At 47.5% G+C, this 23,793-nt stretch overlaps 1 protein-coding gene across 2 annotated transcripts in view; it reads right to left on the minus strand.

The window, feature by feature from the left end:
• Nucleotides 1-993: 993 nt before the first annotated feature.
• Nucleotides 994-23,793, minus strand: part of AATF (apoptosis antagonizing transcription factor) — a 36,237-nt gene continuing 13,437 nt past the window's right edge. The window contains exons 6-12 of one of the 2 annotated variants that reach the window (XM_014881129.2): nt 23,415-23,619; nt 22,577-22,741; nt 21,787-21,870; nt 15,037-15,104; nt 13,874-13,954; nt 11,079-11,150; nt 994-1,835 (exon numbers count right to left, since the gene is read on the minus strand). In XM_014881129.2, the coding sequence (XP_014736615.2) occupies nt 1,772-1,835; nt 11,079-11,150; nt 13,874-13,954; nt 15,037-15,104; nt 21,787-21,870; nt 22,577-22,741; nt 23,415-23,619 (739 nt within the window). In that variant the 3' untranslated portion in view covers nt 994-1,771. Of the gene's footprint in view, nt 1,836-2,357; nt 9,158-11,078; nt 11,151-13,873; nt 13,955-15,036; nt 15,105-21,786; nt 21,871-22,576; nt 22,742-23,414; nt 23,620-23,793 lie in introns of those variants that run through there. The other variant, XM_088176847.1, reaches the window with a different exon arrangement.

A 23,793-nucleotide genomic window follows, 5' to 3' on the forward strand; every position in this document is an offset into this window, starting at 1 on the left:
ATCAGCCTGGTTCCTTCTCTGTGAGTCCTGCCTGACTCCATCACCCACTCTGGGGACACACAGGGTGACACAGCCCTGCTGTCCCCGCTGTCCCCGGGCTCTGTGAGCTGCCAGAGCCTCTCGGGGATTTCTGCACTTTTCCTGCAGCACATCCAGGTCCCTTTTCCTCAGCAAGGTCAGAGCTGCGGCTCCCCCGGGCCGGGCTGTCCCCGTGTCCCCCGGCCCAGGTGGTGGCAGGGATGGGGATGGGGATGGGGACAGGGACCGGCTGCTCAAACACTGATAAATGAATTCAAAAGCGCTGCTTAGCTCGGCTCGGGCTCTTATCTGCTCCAACAATACCGGCGAGAAGTTATCACATCTAAAGTGGTTCCTATTACCCTTTTAACATTACAGAAAAAAAAAAAACCAAACAAAAAAAACCCCCGAGAGCCCCGGAGCTGCAGAGGACGCAGAGTCACACGGGAGGGGTGGCTGGGAGAGCCCCCAGTACCCCAAAAACACCGAGCCCGGAGCTCTGGGGGTTACACCGAGGTTCTGGGGACTGAATCAGCCACGGGACCCTGCGTGTTGTTGGGGACCTGGAGCTGGTGGGGACAGGAGGTGACAGTGCCAGGATTTTCCCATGGGAATTGTCACCCCAAGGGATGGGGAGGTCCCTCTGTGCTGGATCCAAAGCAGGGCTGCTCACAAAAATCAGCTTTTCCCTGCTCCCCACAGCTCCTGGCTGGGGTTCTGCTGGATAAGGGGCCAATGAAATCCCATAATCCCAGCAGTAGATCCTAAAATCCAGGTGCTTTTCTGCCTGGATCAGAGAGGGAAGGGAAATCCATTCACTTCCCTGGGAGCTGCAGAGATTTATTCACCCCCAAAGCCAAGCCTCCCCTGGCACTTGCTCTGTTTTCTGTGGGACTTTCTGATTTTTCTGTTCCCACAGGGCAGGGAAGGGACCCCTGGGGCCTCTCCTGCAGGGATCACACCGGGACAAGCAGCTCCCAAAGCTTTTTAATTGGAGTGCCCAAACCCCGGGCAGGGACAGGGTCATTACATCACCAGTGACACCAGAGGAGCCCTATTTGTGATCAGGGCAGCTCCCAAATTCCCTCTATGGGATTTCCTACAAACCCCACACACCCCTCATGGAAATCACCTCAGTCCTGTGCTGCAAGAACTGAGAGTGCAGGATCAGTGCTGGGCTGGAGAAGCCCCCAGGATTTTCCTGGCACATCCCCGTGTCAGGGGCAGAAAATGTCCCTGTGTGTGTTCAACAACCAGGGGCTGAACTGGGAGCTCTGGTGCCTGCACTGGAGCACCTTTCCTCTGTTTTAAGGCCACGTTAATTATGGAAATGGCATTTAAATCCTCTTGACTGGTGAAAAATGAAGTCACACACTCCCAGCATGGAGCCAAGCACCAGAACAGGGCACTGAACCCCCCCCAAGCCCCCAAATTTCCAAGGGTTTAACACAAAAATCCCATGGGGGACCCAGCTGCAGGAGGGGCTGGGTTGTGTCACTCCCCCCCACACTGTGCCCAGGCTGCAAAATCGAGGTTTTTAGAAATTCATAGGGCACATTTAAAAATAAAATAGTTTTAAATGGATTGTCTTCGGGAAGAAGCATTTCAGGCTGGACAGGGCTCACTTTTCCCTGGGATTCAGCAGAGTTTGCTGCTCCTCCAGGGAGGATTTTAGGGATAAAGCAGAGGCTGGATCTGCTCCTGGGCAGCCTGGGGGAGCAGCTGGGAGGACTCCAGGAGCTCCATCCACATCCTAATTCTGCTCGGGTTCTTCTCCATTCCTGACTTTTCCAAACAGGGACCGATAAAGCTCCGTCCTAGGGGGGGGGAAAAAAAAGGTGCAGAGGGAAAAGTTACATTCCAAGGTTAAAATGGAAACAAAAGGCTGCCATAAACCCTCCCCTCCTTCAATGGGAAAGGCCTCGTGTAATTAAAAATACATTTGAGGATTTTTATTAATAAATACAGGCAGAGGGGGGAACTCGTGTGAGCCCAGTCCCAGGCAGGACAGAAATATGGAAATATTTCAGTGTGGCTGGATATTGGATCTCCAGAGAATGAGGGTTTCTATAAGTTTGCCCTTTACAGACAGGCTCTTCAAGTAAGAAAACAAGATTGAATATTTTAATAGGATGTACAGGGCCGTGAGGAGGATTCAATCACACAGCCAACGTGGGGCTGTAATTTAGTTTTCATACATTTTCTTGGGCAGTACTTGAAAAACAATGAAAATGACCCAGCAACAAGATTCCAATTAATATCCCATGTGCAGCAATTCTGAGAACAGGAGCAAATTTCCCTTTTTTTTTTTTTTTTTTTTTTTTTTTAAAAAAAAAAAAAAAAAAAAAAAAAAGGAAGAAAAGAAAAGTGGGCTGGTGTTATTTATCTTTAATTTTAGAACCAGAGAATGTGAGCTGGGGGAAAGGAGGGATTCTTGTAAGCCCTGGCATTTTTGGGCATGGAGGGAAAAGCAGGGGATGAGCTGGATTTTCTCAAAGTGCAGCTCCCAAAGCCTCTTGGCTGCACCCATGGAGGGCTGGGTTGGGTTCACAGATGGGATTTTCCCTTCCAAGCACAGCAATATTTGGGTTTGAGCTAAATATTTTTGAGTTTGGGCCCTGTCCTTGCTTGCAGACACCTCCATGGGAGGGTTCCAAAGGAGAATTCCATGTTGAGCAGTGATGGCAGAACCATTTCCCCAGGAGTGAGGGATGAAGTGTTGGTGGCAATGCAGGGTGGATGGACACAGCTCTGTCCTGCCTGCAGGGAACAGCCTCAAACCTTCCTCAAACCCCACCCCAAAGGATTTGGGAAAATCCACAGGGGCCTTGCTGCCCTCTCCAGGCTCTCCAGGCCCTTCTCTCTTTCACATTAATTTGATTTTTTTCCATCCTCAGGAACGTGAGGGAGTTCAAAACCAACTTTTTGGGGGAATGTGCAAAGCTCCTGTGTCTGCCTGAGGAGCAGCCAAACCCCAAAAATGCTGCCCTGCCTTGGCCCTTCCCACTGGGGGAGAACTCCTGGGGATTTTTGTTTTCCTTTCTGGGGCTTTGATGCTCTCCTGTGGGTGCAGGAATTCAGGGATTGATGCTGAATTTTCTCCAATCTCACAGATTTTAAATAAAAAGTCATTTTTCAAACAAGCAGAGCCCGGGGAGATTCCAAGGGAGAATTTGTCTTTGCTGGCAGAGCAATGTTTGCTGGCACTGGCAGAGATGGAAACTCCAGGGTTTGGGGGTCAGGGGGGGTCCCCTCATTCCCCCAGGAATGGCACCTGGCAAAAGGGATGGGATGAAGCAAAATCCCAGTGGATTTGTCTGGATTTTGACACAGCAGGGACAGACACCCTGGCAGAGTGACAAAGAGAAGGTGACAAATCAGGTAACCCCAGCACCTCCAAAACAGGGCAAATATTTCACCCTGAAAATCAAATATAAAACAACTCAACCCTTTTTTTTTTTTTTCCCACCCCCCTCTCCTCATCAGCCAGGCTCCTTTTCTTTCCCAGCCTCTCCCTCAGCAGGATTTAACCATGCAGAGAGTAAAACTCATCAATCCTCCAGGTTTAACCTTGTCTTGTGTTTCAATTCACCAGGGTAAGTGCAGATTTTAATACTTCCAGCCCCCTTAAGGCTATGCATAATGAACTTGGATTTTGGTTAAAAAAATATAAAATTGCTCTCCTCCACCCACAGATATGAAACATCAGACTTGAGGCTGAAGCAGCCAGTGCTACCTGGAGCTGGGGGAAAGGTGACTTTAGCACAAGGTGTGGAGCAGCCTGGGCTGAGGAATAACCTGTGCAGGTAATTAAAGCAACTTCCACCTCAGGTAGAGCCAGAGCAGGTCCATCCAGGGGTCTTTCCCTGAATTAAAATTTAACTTACCCTTTATTGCAACCCACAAAAGCAAGTAATGAGCACTAACATTTTTATTTCTTTTAAACTGTCATTTAGGCTGTAGAGGGGATAATTACCTATTTCCACTGTAGTAAGGTTTTATCACCCTTAGTGAGGCATTTTCTAATTTAATATTTTTACTGTATTATCATAAAACCTGTTTCTGGAAAAAATGATCAGGAACCACAGAGCCATTTGCCATAAAACATGTGTGTGTAAGTACCTTGGCTTAATTATTTATGCATCTCTTCCAAAGGCAGGGGATGGCACGTGGCCATCCTGGACACTGCTGCTTCCAGGTCAACAATTTTTGAATTTAAAAATGAAATAAAAGCAGCTAAAGCCAGTCCAGGTGGTGAGCTGGGGGTGCTGAGTGGTTCCTCCCCCTCCAAATCCCAGGTGCTGCTACTACAGATATTTTCTAAGCACAACAGAGAGAAAAGGAATGCCCTGGATGAATATTAATGGAGATTTCATCAATCTCTCTGAAACATCAACACAGAAATCACAAAAACTCTCAGCAGATCCCCAGGAATCTCCTCTGCCCCCCTGCAGCAGCACCAAATTCTCCAAGGGGAAACCAAACACGGGAGGGGAGCAGTTCTGGGTAATTACAGCCAGGTTATTCCCTTTTTTTAAAAAAAATATGGTTCTGTAAACCAGTAGAAGAACAATATTATGGGGGAAAATTGGGTTTGTAGGGGGTGTTTTTTATTATTAAAATAGCAACAGTGCTCCAGTCACTGCTGTGGCTCTTTAGTAAAAATACCCTCCAACCAATTTCTCTGCCTTTTCCCAAGCACCTTTTACTTCTTCTCTTCTTCTACCCCCAAAAAAAGAGAGATAATTTAGAATATGCCACAAGCAGAACTGAAATGAGTATATCCCCCATTCCTACTGCCATCCTCCACTGGGAACTATGAATTTTTAATTCACAAAAACTGGAAAAGAAGATGGAACATAAAGACCTGTGGAAAATACAAGTCCTGATGGAAAGTGAAATTGGCTGATGGTTTCCTTGGAAAACTTTCTGTGTGTACCAGGCTGTACCCAGAGCAGGGTGCTGGGAACACCAGGTTTGGGGGTTCAATCCATGGGGGGATCATTCACTGAAGAATTGGACTTGTGGGTCTTTTCCAGCTTGGAATAATGTGTGAAATGTTTTGCCCAGTGGTGTGAAATTCAGATTAAAGTGTCCAGCAAGCACAGCAGGTACCAGGAAGACGAAACAAAGCTGAAGCCTTAAATTTCTCACTAAAAATGAATATTTCTCTTTAAAAATGAAATGAAAGCAACAGGAATTCCAGTTGAGCTTGGTGTGCTCAGTGCCCAGTGGATTGAGGAAATTTGGGATTTGGTGTGGCTGCTCCTCACCAGGAAGGCAGAACAAGCTGAAACCATTTCTTCCCAGTTTTTACTGCAAGGCTGAACGAGTCCAAAGCCCAAAGCACAGAGGGATGTGTGTGCACCCCAGCCCTCCCAGCACACATTCCCTGCCCAGGCATTCCCAGATGGGATCTCTGGGATGGGGTTCAGGGGCTGCTGCAGCCCCAGGAGGTGACACTCAGCCTCTTCCCAAAATTGTGGCCATAAATCCCTGGCCAGAGGGCCCTGGTGGCCCAGGCAGCTCCTGAAGGAGGCTCCCAAAGGGCTCCTGCAATTCCCAGGCAGGCTGGGATCAGCTCCTCGGTGCCTCTGCAGATGCTTTTACCCCGTGGCTTTAAATTACAGGAGGTGACTTGTGACCTCTGGCCTGTCCCCTGAGAGCAGGCCCAGGTTAATAAATATTTCAGAGAGCTGGTTCTGGCCCTAAACAAAGGCACAGTGCACATCTGGAGGGGCTGGATGAGGGGATGGGGTGAGGAGAGGGGGACAGCAGAGAGATGGAGCTCAGGGCACTGTCCCCTGCCACAATTCCAACATTCCCCTGAGGCAGCACCCAGCTCAGGACACAGCCATGGAGCAGAGCTGCAACCTCTCCCATCCTCATTTTGGTCCCAGTCCCATTTTCACGGGAGCTTTTGCAGCACAAAGCACAGAAGATGCAGAGAACCAGTGAGACACAGAGTGCAGACCCCTCCAGCAGCTCTGATTTCCCCAGGAAATCCATCAAATGCTGCCTTCCCAGGCTGCTTTGGGATGGGTTTTTGAGCAGGGCAGGCTCTGGGATGCTGCTGGGAAGTGCCCTGTGCACAAGGAACCATTCTTTGTGCTCCTCATATTGTGAGGACGATTTCCCTCTTTCACAGCTTGCCTGTTTTATAACAGATTTCATGCAGGAGAAGACAAATTGTCTCACCAAGGAAAAACGACAAATCATCTCACAGCCCTTAACAGGTTATTTTTTTTTTTTTTTTTCCTTTTAAGAAGGAAATTTCCATACCAGAGGCTCCTGTCTCCTTGCCAGGGATGTCAAACATCAGCTTTGGGGACATGATGATTCCAGCCCAGTGCCACCAGCTGGGTCACCCTTCAGACTGGCAGCTGAACCCTCAGAGCCCTTCCAAAGCCCTGGATGAGGGACCCGGGTGTCAAACTGCACCTCCAGGGGCTCACAGGCTGGGGGGGACTTTAAATAAAACAAAATCAGGCACAAAGAGAAGAAATTTCAAGGCCAGGTTGGACACTGGGACAGTGGAAGGTGTCCCTGTCATGGCAGGGCTGGCACTGGGTGGGATTTAAGTTCTCTCCCAACCAAACCAATCTGGGATTCTGGAATTCCGTGATACCAAAGTTGTGGTGCCTCAGGATCAATCCAAGCAGGTTTAGTTTCACAGGATAACATTTTTCCTTTGGTTCCAGACTGCTCTCCATGCTCCTGCTCCTCCCTCTGTTTCCCAAAGCAGGACATCCTCTCCTCCAGGCTGTGCCTGAACAAACTTGGAGGCATTTTCCTCTCACCAAACAGGGTCCCTGGGGTTTGTGCTGTGCAGCACAGGAGCTGCTGGCTCACTTCTTCCAGCAGGAAGGGCTTTGCTTCCTCCCAGGAATTCTGTGGTGCTGAACACCCCGGATTGACAATCACCAAGCCCAAATTCCTCCATTAATCTGCTCTCACGGTGTTTTAATACCCCGAGTATGAAGTGAGCCACGTTAAAGGCTGCTATCTCACCAACCTTTTTTTTTTTTAAATATTTTTTTATTAAACTCTTATGTCATATAAGTAAATTAATCTTTTAATACCAGGATTTCCTGCTACGTACCCCCCTCTGCTTGCAGCAAGACACTCTGTGACAAAGCAACTGCACTAAAGGGAGAATGCTGATTGGGAAAATGCACAGGGCCTGGCTGGATCCAAGGGAAAGGCTCTAATCCAAAGCTCACTGGATAATCTGGGTGCTCATTCAGCCTCCCAGCAGGCACCTGCAGGAGCAGCACAGGGCTGGAGGCTGCTGCAGCAGGATCCTGGAGCCAGGGCTTCATTTCCTGCACTTGGATGTGGGATTTAAGGAAGTGACTCCCACCTCCCTTTGAGGTGACACAGTGCCACCAGAGCCATCTCCTTCCCTCTGATCTGGCTCATAAAGGATGCAAATTCCTCCTCCCTAACGAGCATCCATTTGCTGAGGCATAAACCAACCTATATAAAATGGGATCTATTCCCCCACCTTCCCCCCAGCTGTAAATCCCCATTGGGAATTCCAGCATGTCCTGCAGGAAAAGCTCCTGCAGAGCCCTGGGTGCCACGTTTAATGATGATGTATGGGTGCCCTTCCCCTGGGGGGTGTGGGGAGGGGGTCACACGTGTGACACCTCCAGCCTGTGCCTCAACAGCAAATTATAAACCGTGTCAATCCCAGCTAATGCAAAGCTGTAATCCTCTTTAACAAGAGATCAAATCAGTGCCATGAGTTATGTTCATTCTGTAATCTGATAAGAAATAGAGTGAGCCTCTAATAAAAGAGTAATGAGAGCCCTTAATGATGCTGTTAAAAGGTAGTGCCAGTTAAAATACTGCTGTTGTTCCAGCTGATTAGATCACTGTTGCATATTTGCACAATCTTGTTTTACCTGTCAGAATAACCTGAGTTGTCTTGGAAGATAAAGGTGTTTGCACCAAATATCTGTGTCCTTAGAGGATGTCTCTTCCTGCAAGTTGCTGTCCTCCAGAGGTGAAATTCGGATGCTCATCAGACTTGGCAGTAATTTGACAGCAGCCCTTGCTTTGCAGTGTGTGTGTCCAGTCTCTGCTCCCCTCCCACAGGGGCAGATCTGAGGGTTTGTGTGTCACAGCTGACACACAGAGGATAAACCCCAAAATCACACACACACGAACTTCCCCTGGGCTGGGAATTGGAGCCAGCCCAGCACTGGGAACCCCTCACCTGCCTGCAGGTGTCCAGGGACAATCCAGGGACAATCCTGAGCCTCAGCCTGCCCCTAAATAAACAAACTCGTGTACCTGGCACAGGAGCTCTCTGCAGTGCACACAGCTGACCTCCCAAAAGAGACTTTCAGGGCACAGAAGGTCTGGGTTCAGCCCCAGCCCAGCCCCGTGTGACATCTTTAGGAATTCCCTGAGCTCTTGCCTCGAGGATCTCTGCACCCCAAAGCCTGTGGAGATTGGGGCCATCACCCCTCTGTGCCCCATGTCCCAAAGCAGAGGCTGGCCTGTCACAAGGTGCTGCTGAAGGATGCCACGTCCTGATGAAAAAACCTCAAAGCAAGTCCAAGATGCCACCTTCAAACCCAGGAGAAACCACAAGCAACCTTGTCCTGCCCAAGACAGCTCCTGTCTCCTCTGGACAGCCCCCAGACCACACTCCCAGCTTTGCCTTTGGGCAGAACATTCTCACAGCAACGACCTTGGACTGATTAGAAAAACCTCGGCCCAAGAGGACAATAAATGTGTTAAAAGTCTATAAACACAGACCCCAAGGTAACCATAAAAATCACTTCCCAGTGTGTGCTCTAAAATACTACCAGAGAGGGGTTAAAAAGAAGAAGGGCTGGAGGCCACCAGTGCCCCACACATTACAACATAAAATATGTGAGCACGAGGTTAAAGAGCCCTGCCCAAGCTTGGGGTGCCTGGAAAATGGGCAAGGGGAAGATAAAGTGCCCCCAGCAATGCTCTTATCCCAACCAGCAGCAGGAGTGAGGCAGAAAGTGGCAGGGATGTTGACAAAGGCAGTTATTTGACTTGTTTCTCTTCTTGAGTTCAGGCTGTAAAATCTGGAGTGCTCCCCCTCTCCTGGCAGTGCTCAGGCTGCTCCTGCTCACAGGGATTTCTCTTCTCTCTGTTTGCACAGCAGGAAGAAGCAGAAGCACAGCACCACTCACTCCCTGCACTCTGCACCACCCCCACAGACACACAGTTATTTATTTACTGGCATTTTCCTGGTGTCTCCCTGCTCCTGTGGCCATTGGTGAAGCTCTGCCAGCTGTTTTTTTTTTCATATCCATTTTATCCACAGCTCACTGGCACTGGGAAATCTCCCCCACTACAGCACAGTGCCCTGTTGATCAGAGGTGCATTAATTTTGGGGTCATGCTTTTCAAGTGCCTAACCAGAAAAAAAAAAAAACAAACCAAAAACCTGGCTCAGAGCACAGTCACATCTCTGTGAAGTGCATTTTCAATCCAGTAATTCACACTTGCAAACAATAAAATGCTCTGCTTCTGCCACAAAGGGAAGCTGATATCATTGCTGCTTCCCTCTCCAGAACAGGCCTGGCCTGTTCTGTTTAATCCCCCTGCAAATGTTGAATTTTTCTTGCCTTGTGTGGCCCAGCTGTGCTGGACAGAGGACCTGTGACTCACCCCAAGGGCAGGGATATTTTAAACAGACAGGTGAGCTGAGCCCCAGAGAGTGGCTCTGATTTTCAAACAAATGATGGAGAGCAGCAGATCTCTTCATTTGGGGACAGCTGAACCAAAACTCCTACAAAAGGCCTGATTTTCAGACACCCATTCAGTATTTTGGATGTGTTCTGTGAATGGATGCAAACACAAATGGTGTAAACAGGGGAGGAAGGCAAAAAAAAAAAAAAAAGTAACACCCAGCTTTTCACAAGAATTCCCACTTAAATGTGCAAAGAGGAAGCAAGAATCTCTTCCCACCTGGAACAGGACAAGAAATTGTGGTCCTCAATTACAGCAGAGGGAAATTTAAGCTAAACATTAGGACTCCATGGCTGGAGGAACAGCTTGGAGCCTACCACATTTCTTTTTATGGTGAGAGGATCCAAACAATACTGAAAAATCAGAGCAGCTGGGCTTTGGTCTTAAAAAAAAAAAAAAAAAAAAAAAGGAGACAAAAAAAGCAGAGTAAAGCAACTCTGAGAAAGATGCACTGATGAAACAGCACAAACAGCACAGGTCCTATAGACACAAAAGCTCTCATCCATAAGTCCCTGCAATCCCCCAAAAGGCAGCAGCAAAAGAGCAGCAGGTATTTGGTTTCCATTTCACAAACAGACAAATGACATCTCTCCCTCACAAAGCACAAACATGTTCCACAACCCAGGGGAAAAATGTTTCTCAAGCTTTTTCCATCCATTCACTGGAAAAATGATTCCAGCTCCTTCCCACAAACAGCTCAGCTTTTGGAGGTTTGGGTTTAAAGAGTGTGGCTGAAGAAATATGGGTGGATGTGTGGGAGAGCTGTGTGGGAACTGTGCACAAAACTTCACTGGTGTTTTCTTCACTAATTACCACATTAAAACATTACAGTCTCCCAATAAAATTTTTGACTCTTTAAACAGAGATAAACACAAGCAACATAAAAGTCTTGAGTGAATCTTGAGAGAACTATTTCAGTTATTAACTGAGCTAAGAAAATGCACATTAACCAGAATATAAAAGCTGCCATTTCTCTTAGAAGCTCTTTGAAAGTTCTGATTCTACCTGAAGACACCAGGTAGCTTAGCTCAACTAATTCCATAAAACAGGGAAATTTCAAAATGGGAGGAGTTCTAAAGCAGGAATCAAATTGTAGGTGCTGAGATTTATGACAATTCCTCCTTTGGTGTCACAGTAATTACAGAGTGAAAGCTCAGCCAGGCTGCCAGGACAGATGTGACCAAGACACCCAGGCTGTGATGCCAGTGACAAATGGGGAACTGATAAGAAGGAATGGAGAGGGTGACAGGCTGAAGAACAGGTCAATACCACGCTGTCATGGAGCCATTTGAGAACCATAATTAATCTCTTACTCACCTGGCATCATCATTCATTGTGCAGAGGTCAATAGGTGCCATGAAGCTCACCAGCTTGCTGTGGACATGGTACCTGGGGAGAGCAGCAGGGAGCACGTCAGGAACTGCTCATGAAGAAGAAATGCTGCTCCTGGCCAGGAACAGCTCAGATCCCACAGGAAAAGCTGGAATTTCCTGGGGGCTTATCCCTAAAGAGTCCCCAGCTGGAGCTGGCAGTGCCCCTCCCCTGTCAGAACAGGAATAATCATAATAACATATCCCTAATATATAGGAATAATGAACTGAGAAACAGCAAATCCTCTCTCATCCCAGTGAGGGAGAGCACAGCAGCACCCATGAGCTGTGAGCCCCAGACAGACAGCCCTGAGGGGACAGACAGACAAACAGCCCCTCCTGCCCAGCCCTCCCTCAGCTGCTGAAACCTGTGCCAGGTCTGCTCCAGCATCCATCTGCTCCCCCTCCTGCCCTGCCCTGTGCTCTGCAGGGCCCTAAAAGACAAAATCCCACTCTGGAGCCATTCCAGAGCTGGGAAATCTTCCCCTGCAAATGGAGCATGTAAAAACAGGGGAAGGAGACAGAAGAAGATGGGGTGGGACAGATTCTCATCACCAGACATTGCTGCAAGCTGTCCTGCACCTCCACAGAGAGGATCACCCTCCCATCTGCCACCCTGGGCAGGAGCCTGCAGGGATTTCATGATTTATATCCCAGGACCTGACATAAAATTTAACTGAATGAGAAGGCTTTATTTAAACCCTGTGTCCAAGGGCAGGGGATTCCAAACCCAGGCGTTTGTGTGCACTGCCTGCCTGCCCCAGCCTGAGGTGGCTTCACCCAGGCTGCTGCTATTTTCAGAGCTTGACAAATAGCAGGATTCACTAGCATTTGCCCAGAATCACCTTTCCACTCTGTCACCTCTGCAGTCCCTTTTGTTTGCCTGTGCAGGAACATTCCCTGGGGGATGCTGAGCTCACAGAAGGCTCCTCAGGCTCAGCCTCACACAAGGGCCACTCTGCAGCCTTTGTCCCTGGCTGGAAGGAGCTGCCCTGCTGTGGTGGCAGCAGGGATGGAGCCAGGAGCAGCCACAGACAGGACAGGGACCTGCAGGGACAGCCTGGCACTCAGCTACAGCCTCTCGTCCACACCTTCTGAAATCCCCAGTCTTGGAAAAACCCAGCCCAGCAAATGTAAAATATTTCAATTAGTGGAGAGGAAGACACCCCAGGCTGCAGCAGCACAGCTCACAAAGCACTGCCATGTGAAAGGTGTGCAAACATCCCTCCTCCACAGCCACCTCCAGCACGTTTCTGAAGTTTCATTTTTGGATGAACTTGGCTCCCCTCTTTTAATGCCCAAATTTCTCTCTGGCTGCTTCTGGAAGCATCTGAAGATTCTCAGCCCCTCCAATCAACCTGCACAAGGCATCCAAACAGGCTGTGAATGTTAAAGGTTTGCTAAAAAGGAAGAATTAAGGAGACAGATGAAATTTGGTATTAAATACTTGGCTCTCCAGGATCTCAAAGTCATGATTTAAGGCAAATTTCAGCACTGCTGTCCCAATTTTAGTGAAGGAGAGAGAAGAACAGAGGCTCAGGGATCTGCCTGGGGTGACACCGAGTTCTCTCACTGGAAGCACCAACTATTTAAAAACACCCATTTGGGCTCTACTGCCCTATTCTGAAAAATGCAGGAGCTTCACTGCACCTTAATCCCAAGCACAGACAATGAGAGTTTCTTCCTTTTATTGTTATTTTCCCTGCAGGGTCAGGACAACTTTTAAAAAAAGGCACCTAAAATGCAAGAGGGAGCTGAGTGGGGGGGAGAGCTGCTCTCCCAGGACTGCACACAGGGAGAGATTTTCCCCATTATTCCTGGAGGTTTATGAGGCTGCCTCAGTTGTGTGATGTTGTCAGGAGTTTTGACTGAATCCTGAATATATCCAATTATGTGTGATGCTGACAGAAAAGAATATTGATAGTCAATAATTATAGGCTTTTCAGGCCAACAAAGTAGCTCTTCCCTCTTCCAATAAATTACCTTATGACATCTATCTTAAAAATTGCTATGCCAGGCCAGACCCAGACTGACTCCACTGACTTTCTATCAGATGCCATCTAAAGTCAGGATTTATAGTTTACTCACAAAGGATGGTTAATGTGGTGGATTTTTCAGGAAGCAGAGGAGCTTTTCAGCATCCTCCCTCCTCCACCACAAATCATGCTGATCTCAGGGAGGCTCAGAGAGCTGCTGTGCAAAGGGGGGAACACCTCCTGCTCTCCAGGCTGCTTCCCTTCCACTGAGCTCAAGCCAAATGAGTGATCCAGGAGGGAAATGATTCAGACATGAAGGAAGCTGTGATGTCAGTTATCAGCTAAGAGAGATCTGACACTGAATTCCAGCTGGCACTCGGTGAGGAATTGAGATTTACCTGAGGTGTTTCTGCACATCTTCCCTGGGAGGTGCTGCCCACGTCTCAGTCAGGAAATATCAATTGCACAGGAGGGGTTTATTGGCTCTCTCTGGAAATTACAGCTCCAAATGGCTCAGGGCCATGTGAGCACATTTCTGTGGTGTTTCCTCAGACCCTGCTGCATCCACCAAGCTCATTCCAGGCTCAGGAACATCAGCATTCCCCACTGGCTGCCCCAGAGCAAGAAATGCCCTCAAATCACATATCAGCCAACACCCCCCCAGAGCCAACTGGGGTAAAACACACCCAGAGCTCTCAGATTTTTTTTTTTTTTTCTTTTTTGGCAAAATCAGAACTTGTGTGTGCTGGCAGAAGGTGTCACCCACCGGATTCTCCTTCCTTTGCTGGCTTTTCTGTCCACTTTCTTCTTTATTTTGCTCCTTAACTTCTGGATGGCCAACCACTGCCTGGGGAATGCAGAAAACAGGAACAACAATTTCAGAGCCACTCAACTCTCCCAGAAAAACTCTCTGATCCCCAAATGTATTAAAAGCTCCACTTCTCAACCAGAACTTCCTCAAGTCAAAGAAGTTTCCAGCAGGGAAAAAAACTTCTCCTGGTTATAAATATTTTTTTTTTTTTAAACGAGCGTCATCTCACCTGATTTATACAATGAAAACTCGACATCAGGGAAAAAATCTAACAAATCCAATTACTGCAATCTTAATATAATCTTAATTACTGTAATCTATTTTATTGTAAAGTCAGATAAATGTACAATGCAATCACCACTTAAATGTAATTTTGTCTATATCGTGTTAAATCATAGTGAATAGCTTCCCATAATATTCCAGACGTACACAAAATAAATTTGACACATTGCACTAAAATCTGGGTGATATTTTACAAGGAGAAAAGTTGTTTCACCATCACAAAATTTCCTGATGCATTTTCTTCCCCTCCCTATAGGCAATATCCCCAAAATTGTTTCAGGGAAGAGCCCAACTCCAGCTTTTCCAGCTCTCCTTGGCTTTTACACTTTTCTGAATAAAAGAAATTCTATTTCAATGTACACTGCTCATGAAGTGGCATTTGGAAGATTCTTTACTTTCTAACTCTAGAATTAAACAGAGAAATAAGAGATTCCCTGCATGGAATTATGTTTTACTTCATGCAGGGAACATTCCCTGATATTGTTTTAATTGTACAGAAATCTTTTCTTACAGGAGGGAATTGCTTTAACTGAGGTCAGAAAGTTCATTCCTCTAAAACAACACCAAAGCAGAGTTAATAAAAGAGACAAAACCAAATTTCAGCAGTGGGCAGCCAATTTTTGTGCCACTTAAAGAGACAGAAATTTCCAATGGGGAAAGGATCACACACAGGTCAGCCTGGGTGATGCAGAACTCAGCAGCGTGCAGGACTGGATGAACCTCCTGCCTAAAGCCTTTGCCCAGGTGACCTCAGTATTCTGCCCTCTGCAAGGAGCTGGACTGGAAGGGCACAGGTGCCTGTGCTGGGCAGTGATGTCACAGCCACCCCCACTCACCTGCCCATGGCCACCTGGTCGTTGGGGTCCAGGGCTGTGGTTTTACGCTCGATCAGTTCTCGCAGGAGCTGCGGGAGACACAGAAACGCCACGGGAAATGAGCAGGGCTGTGGTGCAGCCACCTCCCCCAGGTGGGACAGGGACACCTGTGCAGGGAAGGCTCAGCCCCACGCTGCTGGGGAAGAATTCCCCAAGAGGTTGGGCAGCTCAGAAAACAGTAAAATCCATTTTAGAGCTACAGCAGGGATGCTCAGGCAGCCTTTTCTATTTTTTTTTTTTCGTGTGTCCTGAGGGCTGGGGTTTGTCCTCTCTGCTTCCTGCAGCCAGGGGATGTTGTGAACAGCCTTTGTGGATCCTTGACTGGTGCTGGGTGTTTATCACCACTCACTGCAAACTGTGCCTTGGGCAGTGGCCAAGATAGCAACACAAGGGACAGAAATAAACCCTCCAAACCTGAGGGGAACAAACTGCTTTTATGGACACCTGCATTCCACCGAGCAGTGAAGTTACTGCCTCAGCTCAGAAACACCTGAAACAGACCCACCTGGAAGCAGAATCCAGGCAATTCCAGGGAGGAGAGCATGCAGGATGCTTTTCCTCCACCCTGTACTTCCCTCTCCTTTGAGGCATACATCACATTACCAGAAAAAGGGTGATTCAAACATAATTAAAAACCTGCCACTGCTTTTTTTTTTCTTTTTTTTTTTTTTTTTTTGGAGATTATTACTGCAGCAATTAAATTTAAAAATTCCAGGAGCCAGGCCACTGGTTTATTATCACTACAAAACAGCAAGCTACTTCTCTGCCCTGTTTATCTGATTGATTCCCAACATCTTTCTGGCACACAATCTATCAGTTTATCTCTGCCACTTCATCACAGTCACTTCTGGCAGCTAAATACAAGATCCAAATCCAGTGTTACACAGACATACGACACAGTAAACCTGTGTAGCACTGCCACTCTGCAAACAGCTGCCCTGAAGGCTCAGCAGAAATGGGATCTTGCTTCCCAGTCAATATTCTGTCAAAAGCAAGGTGGGAGGGAGGCTGGGAGCAGCAGCCACAAGTGGTGCAGAGAGCTGAGAGAGGTTTGTTCTGCTCCAGCACTCAGGGGTGTCTGCTGTCCCCTCTGATCCTGCTCCTGGCATGAGGAACAGAGAGGTGCTGGGATGTCACACACACACACCCCCTGTGCTCCCCAGGACATTCCCTGCAGGGCTTGGCTCCTCCTGCTGGCCCAGAAATCCACACTGAAACACCAGGGAGTGCCCCGAGATCTGTGAGCTGTGCCCACACTGGTGAGAACAGTGCCAGAGGGGCAGGGCTGGATGGGATTTTGGGAAGGAATTCCTGGCTGTGAGGGTGGGGAGGCTCTGGGATAGTGGAAGGTGTGGGGTGGAACAAGATGAGCCTTAAGGTTCCTCTCAAACCATTCCACAATTCCAAGATGCATTTTTGGGGCAGGCTCCTAACCCTGAACCAATTCTTGAGGCTGACAAGTCCTTCCAGTGCTCCAGATGTTCTCCCAGTGCAGTGCCAGCTGTGGGACTGGGGGCACTGCCTGGGAGAGCAGAGCCAGGCAAAGATGAGGGAGAAGTCAAAAAAAAAAAAAAAAAAAAAAAAAGCAGGAGCAAGAGGGAAATTAGGAAATGGAAATAAAAGCTGTGAAGCATCTTGTTACATCTAAATAGTGAATGTCTCCGAGCTGGGGTTATAAATCATGCTAACAATGGTTACTAAAATAAAAGTGGATGTAGCCAGAGGCTACCACTGAAAAAGTCAGCCCAGGCCTGCCTGGCTGCCTTTGGTCTTTAAGGATTTGATTAGTTTTCTGCTTTCTGGTTCAGAGTCTTGCATCCAGCCCGTGCTCCAGAGCCAGCCAGGGCTCAGGATACAGAGTGAATGATAAATTCATTTACTGAATAAAGCAACACTGTTTTCCCAGCACAAGACTTAAACCACTTCCCAAACGGTAATATTTCATTAAGCCTGGCGATTCTGCTTAGAATTTATTAGTCAAAACAGAAAACTCTCATCAGACCCCATATATTCCATTAGGAGTGATATATGGTGTCTCCCAATGTCTAATTATTAACTAGGAAGTGTGAGTAAATCACCATCAGCGTTAAGCCCTGATGTGTGAAGACAGAATTAGGCAATTCCAGCATCAAAAGGCTTTGATTTCAAACAGATCTTGTTTTGCTTTCCCTCCTTCACCTCTTCCCTGAACTTACAGGACCTCAGCTGAGCCTCCCAGAGCAGGGAAGCACAGCCCCATCCCAGAGCTCAGCTCCCAAAAGCTGAGCCCAGGAGTTTGTGACAAACCCTGGCAGCAGAGGGAAGCTGTCTGTGCCAGCTGGATGTTCCTGGGCAGGAAGGGCTGATGTTTGCCAGCAGAGCTCCTGCAGAACCCAAACCCTGTCCTGACACCCAAGCCAAGGTCCCTGCTGGCACCACTGAAGTGATTCCTCCAGAATTCCCCCCCAGGAGCTCCCCTCGGTGCCAGGCAGAGAAATGCACTCCAAGCCCAGTGGGCAGAACCAGGAAATGGCACCAGGGTGATGTTCAAGGGTAACAGAGACTCATTTCTCATTTGAGAGGTCAATTCTCATTTCAGAGGTGAGGTCTCATTTTCATGCACTATCTATCAGTGTTTCTAATCCTACACTTGCTGACCTTTCTGATTTGCAGACACCCAAGAATTTCCAGTTGAGACAAAGAGCTAAGGAGAGCTGAAATCAGCCTTGTGACAAAAGGCTCACTTGTCTTAGACCTTACAGAGCAAATCAAATTCAAAAAAAAGTCCATCTATAGATCCCCTTTCAAGCTCCCACTCAGTAGCTGTGTAACAACACTTGGATTTCTACCAACACCAGAAAAAAATTAAGTTTGCAGCTCAAATATTATTTTAACCACCCCCCCCGAAAAGCTTTTTAAAAACTTTGTTTTTATATTTAATAAAACGCAAGCTGAAATCGCTGGACAGCCTCTCTTTAAAACCCATTTTATTCAAATTCAGGTTAGTGTAAGATGCACAGATTTGCCTATTTTCGAAGAACCCATTAGGAAAAGCTCCAAATCAAGCTTTAAAATGTGTTATTAACCACCTACCCAGCCATTTGAAAGATACATGCCTGTGATAAGAGTATTGTATTGCCATTAACCTGTGGGATGGTTCGAGACATCTCTTATTCACACAAAACTCTAAATGCATCTAATTAAAGCCACAAGATCAGCTGTCCATATTAATCACTCACTGGTTTAATTAAGGTAAACCAGCTTGTCACAAAGCCAGGCTTCTCTATTCTTCACCATTATTGATTTTTAATGGTTCTCTGGATTGGTAACTCCTCGTTCATGGCATTATCAAATTCCTGGGACAGGACACCACACTGTGGGCTCAGGAAACTGCTGGGGACACCAGGGGAAATTCACCCCAGCAGTGAAATTTCCCAAAAAGTCACACAGTGGGGTTTAAGGATGCTGTTCTTGGGGTAAATCTCACTGTGGTGGGGGAATGAGAGCCCCTCTTGGAAGGTTTTGGTGTTTCTTTGGATGTTCCCCCTCCACTCTGGCTCCTCCCTGGTGCCCAAAGCCAGGATTGGTGGCCATGGGCCGTCACAAAATGTCACCAAAACCAGGGGAGGAGGGAGCAGGAGAGCAGAGGAAAAAAGGGATTATGGATATTCCCAATTCTCCTTAGGCATACCTGCTGCCAGCAGTGATGAACATTTGTTCTGGGAAGAGCTGCTACCAGTGGAACACTTAGCATATGAACACTAACCTAATTCCTGTTGGAAATAAACCAATTTCCACTCTCTCCTTTACCAGAGGAGTATTTCAACCTAACAATAAAATCTCCACTGTAGCATGTCAGAGCAGCAGCTCCCTGGTAGCAGGTTGGAATTTTAAGTCTTAATGCTGCAATATCAGCTGTAATGAATTCTACGTAAATATGACTTCTAAAAATAAAAAGCTTTTTTTTTTTTTCCCTAAAAACCAAGTATGGAGGAGAATTTAAAGGAAAAGGAAATGGGCTCCAGCCTCTCACTGCTGCCTTCTGAAACACTTTAACTATTCCCACCCAAATAAAAATATTTCACTCCTTTATTCAGCTCAGCTTTCCATCACCATCCAGTATGGGTCATCACAATAAAAAATGTAACTGCTTATAAAACAAGAAGAGGAGAAAAGGCAAAGTGGGATGAACAGGCAGAAAAAGAGTTAAATCCTGAATCATCACAAAATTCCACCAGACCCACTTGCTGAATTGTACTCAATATTAAGACCTGGACAAGAAAATTGTTTTTCCAGAAGAAAAACAGATTAATTAAAGAGCTTTTTATTATAATCTATAATAAAACACTATAACTACTTGTTCTGTTGTCACCAACTTGTGCACATTCATCAAATCTGGTTCATTTTTACTTGCTTAATTTCACACTGACACATAGAGGAAGCTGCTTTGCAGTGCTGCTCTTTATCTGAATATTTACCTTTCAAGCAGCAATCAAAATAAAACTAATAACTATAAAATGTTATTTAGAAGAGTGAAAATGATCCCAAGGCAAGGCTGGCTGAGATTTCAGTGGGAAGGAAGAGGCAGGTGCTGCAATGCAAGCTACAATCAGTGTTATGCACAGGGGTCAGGGGCTGTGAGCACCCTCAGCTCGGTGTGCTCAGCACTCCTGGAGGAGCAGTTTCCCCTCTAGGTTTTATTTCCAGGCCCACATGCAATCACACACCCACACAAAAGCCCTGCTCAGTTGTGACCCAGGCAAAGCAGAGCCATTCAGGGCCCTGGCAGCTCCATTGTGCTGCTCTCTCCCCGCTCTCAATGCAATGTTCAGCTCCAGCTTGGTGCCCTGACAAATAAAGGAAAGCACTTTATGAATCCAATGTAATTGGGAGGTGACAGAAAACACAGAGCCACTTTCCCCAGCCTTATCCCTGAGCTGGCCTCAGCTCCAACCTCTGGCAAACCCCACAGAGCACGGGATAGAAACCAGGGCAGCACAGCAGGCACCCCCACAAACACAGAAGCTGCAGGGATCCTCTCTGCCAGCAAACATTTCGGGGATGGAAGGGTGGAAAGGAGGGAGAGAGATCAAAAAAAAGCCCAGCAAGGGAGGAAAATGGATGTGCAGCTGCCCGTGGGCTCAGCAGATGTCTGTGTGTGATGTACGAGGCCGGGAGAAGCTGTCGGAGCTGCTGCCAAGGACTGGGAAGTGATTAAAGCCTCAGCACCATATTTCCAGTCCATGGGGTTCCCAAAGTGGCACCCATGCCTGGCTGTGCTGCCAGATGTTGCTGGCTGGTGCTGCTCCTGCAGCTGGAGCAGCAGGGAAGGCAATCTGGAGCTCTGCCTTCCAGAGGAGCCCCTGGCACCCATCCTTCACCTCTGCCCCAGCCTCAAACTGCTCCAATTTGCTGCCACTTCCCTCTTGGGAAATGGCCAAGATACAGTTGTGCCTGGCAGACCCATTTGTTTTACTCAGGTGATTCTCTTCCCTCAATGACCTCTATTAGTTTAAGTTTTAATTTAGATTAACCCCAGCACCCCAATTAACCAGTGAGGGGAGAAGCTAAGCTGGGCTTGCTCATATTTCTGAAATCACGATTTAGCACAGTTACAGTTATTAGAGGGAAAGATGGGGACACTCATGCATTGCTGTTTTCTTTGAAAAAAAAATTTAACATTTCAGAAGAAGCACCTTCTCTGCACAGGTCCTTGGTCTGTCAATCTCAGCTTTTCTCCACTCCATGAGTTTGTTACACCAACTTCACTTCTCCTGTGTTCTTAAGGTCCAATCTATCCCCAAAGCTGAATTTATGGGCCACATGGACCCCAAATTCCACCTCAGCATTATCTCAACAGATTTGACCCCTTCAAACCCTGCTGCCAACAGGACAGGTCCTCTCCCATCACCATTTGGAGGCTGGCATCCTCACAAGGCAACAGCTCTCTCCTACTCCCCTAGCACTTTCCTGGCCACCCTAATAACTATTCAGATTAAAAACAATCTGTCTTTCCAGTGATATAATGATATTTTTGCTCAGTCCTGAAGTTCAGGCTCTGTGTAGATCATCAAAGCAGGCAGAGGTTTTCACACACTGGGGAAAGACTTAGAGTGACATATTCCTCAATATGTGACAATTCCAGTTTTCACAGAGCTGGCACTGTCTTTATTAAATAAACTACAAGCACAGTGTTTCTGTGCACTGAGTGCAGATTCCTTGCCTCTAAGAATTTTGCAAATAAAAGGAATAACTGGCCTGGATCCAAGCTGGCCCAATTCCAAGAGAAGTGCTGGAGCAGCCCAGGAGCTCTCCCATTCAGCAGGTAAATGAGATGATTTAGGCTGAGACAAGAGCAACTTTCAGTGCTCCTGAGGATCTCCTGGGATTGTTTTTCCTAAGGGGGCTCTGCCCACAGAGAAGAGAGAGGATTCAGAGCTTTTCCTCTTGTGTTTCCCAGGGAGAACAACAGGCACAGCTCCTGAAGCCCTCACACACTCAAGCACCAGCAGCAAGTTGACATCCACAGGGCAACTTCAAACTCACACAGCCCTGGAGCAAAATCTGAGAGCAGAGTGCCCTGAAGGACCTGCAGAGATTTTGGGTGTTAAAACAGGTAATTGAGTTTTACAGGTAAAGAGAAATATGGAGCATAGAACCAACTGCATTTTCTCTGTAAGTATGAAAACCCAACTGGAGCCACAATTCCAAGACATATTTACCATCACCTACCTGGTGATAAAAGTCATCATCATCAAATATCTCCTCATCGATGTCCTTCAGGTGCCTGTTGGAATCTGAGGGAGGCACGACTTCCTGGAAGCATCAAGGAAATACTGAGAGCTCATATCTGCACATTTCTGTCCCTAACTCCAGAGACATCACATGCAGCAGCTTGTAAACACACTTGATGATATGAAGGAATGGGGAAAAACTCCCAACATAACCAGCTTTTAAGGACCAGGAATACATTTAAAGGCAAGGCAGAAACGCTGCCAATGCCAAAATAGATTTATGATGCCTTTTCTGGGAAATAAATAGGACTGTGCAAAGTCTTTCTGGCAAAGTACTACAGATATTTTTAATGTAATGGCAAAAATACATCTTGCAAGTCCAGTCATTCTACCTGATCTCTCAGAATTGAGTATTTATTCATTCTTAAATATGAAATTAATAAAGGGCCTACTACTAACATATTCTGTAGGTTATAAGCAGTATGATTTTAAAAGGGACTTCCTGGGTTAAAGACTCTGAACCGCAGAGTGAAAACCAAGTTTTGCTGCAGCTACCTCAAAAATCCGATTTTTGAGGGGCACAATCCTTGCTTTCCCCTGTCAGGAAGTGGGACAGGTGACAATGCAAAGAGCACAAAACTGGAATTCAGACGTTTTCACTTCGCCATTACACTGCAGGAACCAACCCCCCCAGACACCACCTCCCCCCAAAAAAACCATCACCACTCGCTCAAGGCGATCCCTCCGCACTTGCCCGGGATGAAGTGGAGAATTAACCCCCTCCTTACCGAGCTGTCAGGCCCAGGCTGGGGGGCTGGGCCAGGCTGCTGTTCCTGTTTGCCCAGCACGGTGTAGAGGGAGCGGCGGGTCTGGGTTCGGCGCAGGAGCCGCTCCTTGTCCAGCAGCACGTGCTCGATCTGCGCCAGCACCGAGCGCTCCAAGGCTCCAAAACCCTGCAAGGGCATCAAACAGAGTCACACACACAGCCTCTCCTCCAGGCACCACTGCTCCTCTATCCTTCCATGTCACTGGGTAAGCAGCTCCAAGAGGAGGAGGAGGTGGTGGTGGTGGTGGGGGGAGATTTCTGGGAGGATTTTTTTATTTGTTTCTCCCTTCCCGACCTGAGGCAAGTTGACGCCTGGCTTAACAAAATGCCTTTGCTGTTCTGGCTCAGATTAACTTCTCGATGATGAATACCAACTCAGAGATGTGAGGAGACCCCGGATCTCTGGGTGGAATGATTACCCATTGTATTAAAGCCTGCACTTCGTGGAGGAGGAGAGCCTCAGAGGGCCCCCACAAACAGCAGCACGAGTGACATTTTCCTGGAGATTATTTGCTGCTGGAGACTGGCTGTGATGGGATGTGTGGTTGAGAGAATAAACTACCATGAGACACCTTACACTGTCCCAAGCTGCTCCAAGCCCCATCCAACCTGTTCTTGGACACTTCCAGGGATGGGGCAGGCACAGCTGCTCTGAGCACCCTGTGCCAAGGCCTCCTCACACTCAGAGGGAAGAATTTATTCCATGTATCCCACCCAAATTTCCCCTTTTTCAGTTTGAACTTGTTCCCCAGATCCCTGCTCCACGAGAGCCATGTCAGCACACACAAAGCAGGCCTTGCCTTCCCCATTTTGCCAGTTGCCAGCTTTGTCTTTTCGTGCCACTTCTGCAGGGTGCTGTTCCTGTAGGTCCTGAAGTCCCTGTAGCGCTTGGCTATGAACTCAGGGTACTCCTCAAACTTCAGCTTCCTTTTGGGGAGGCTCCTCCTCTTCTCCTGAGCCTTCTCCACTGGCTCCTCGTCGCTGCTGCTCGGGATTTCATCCTCACTGGAACAAAAGCACTCGGGATAAACACCCTGTCCCTCCCTCAGGCAATGTGGGAGTCCTTGGTGGCCCCTCCACCCCCAGCCCACACCACACTGATCATTTCAATAAAAGCCCCCTGGTTTAGCCCCTGCTCCATTATCAGAAATATGACAAACCAGACTTCCCACGAGGCAG

The sequence above is a fragment of the Sturnus vulgaris genome, chromosome 21, assembly GCF_052056855.1.
Source record: "Sturnus vulgaris isolate bStuVul1 chromosome 21, bStuVul1.hap1, whole genome shotgun sequence".
In the NCBI taxonomy this organism is placed as follows: domain Eukaryota; kingdom Metazoa; phylum Chordata; class Aves; order Passeriformes; family Sturnidae; genus Sturnus; species Sturnus vulgaris.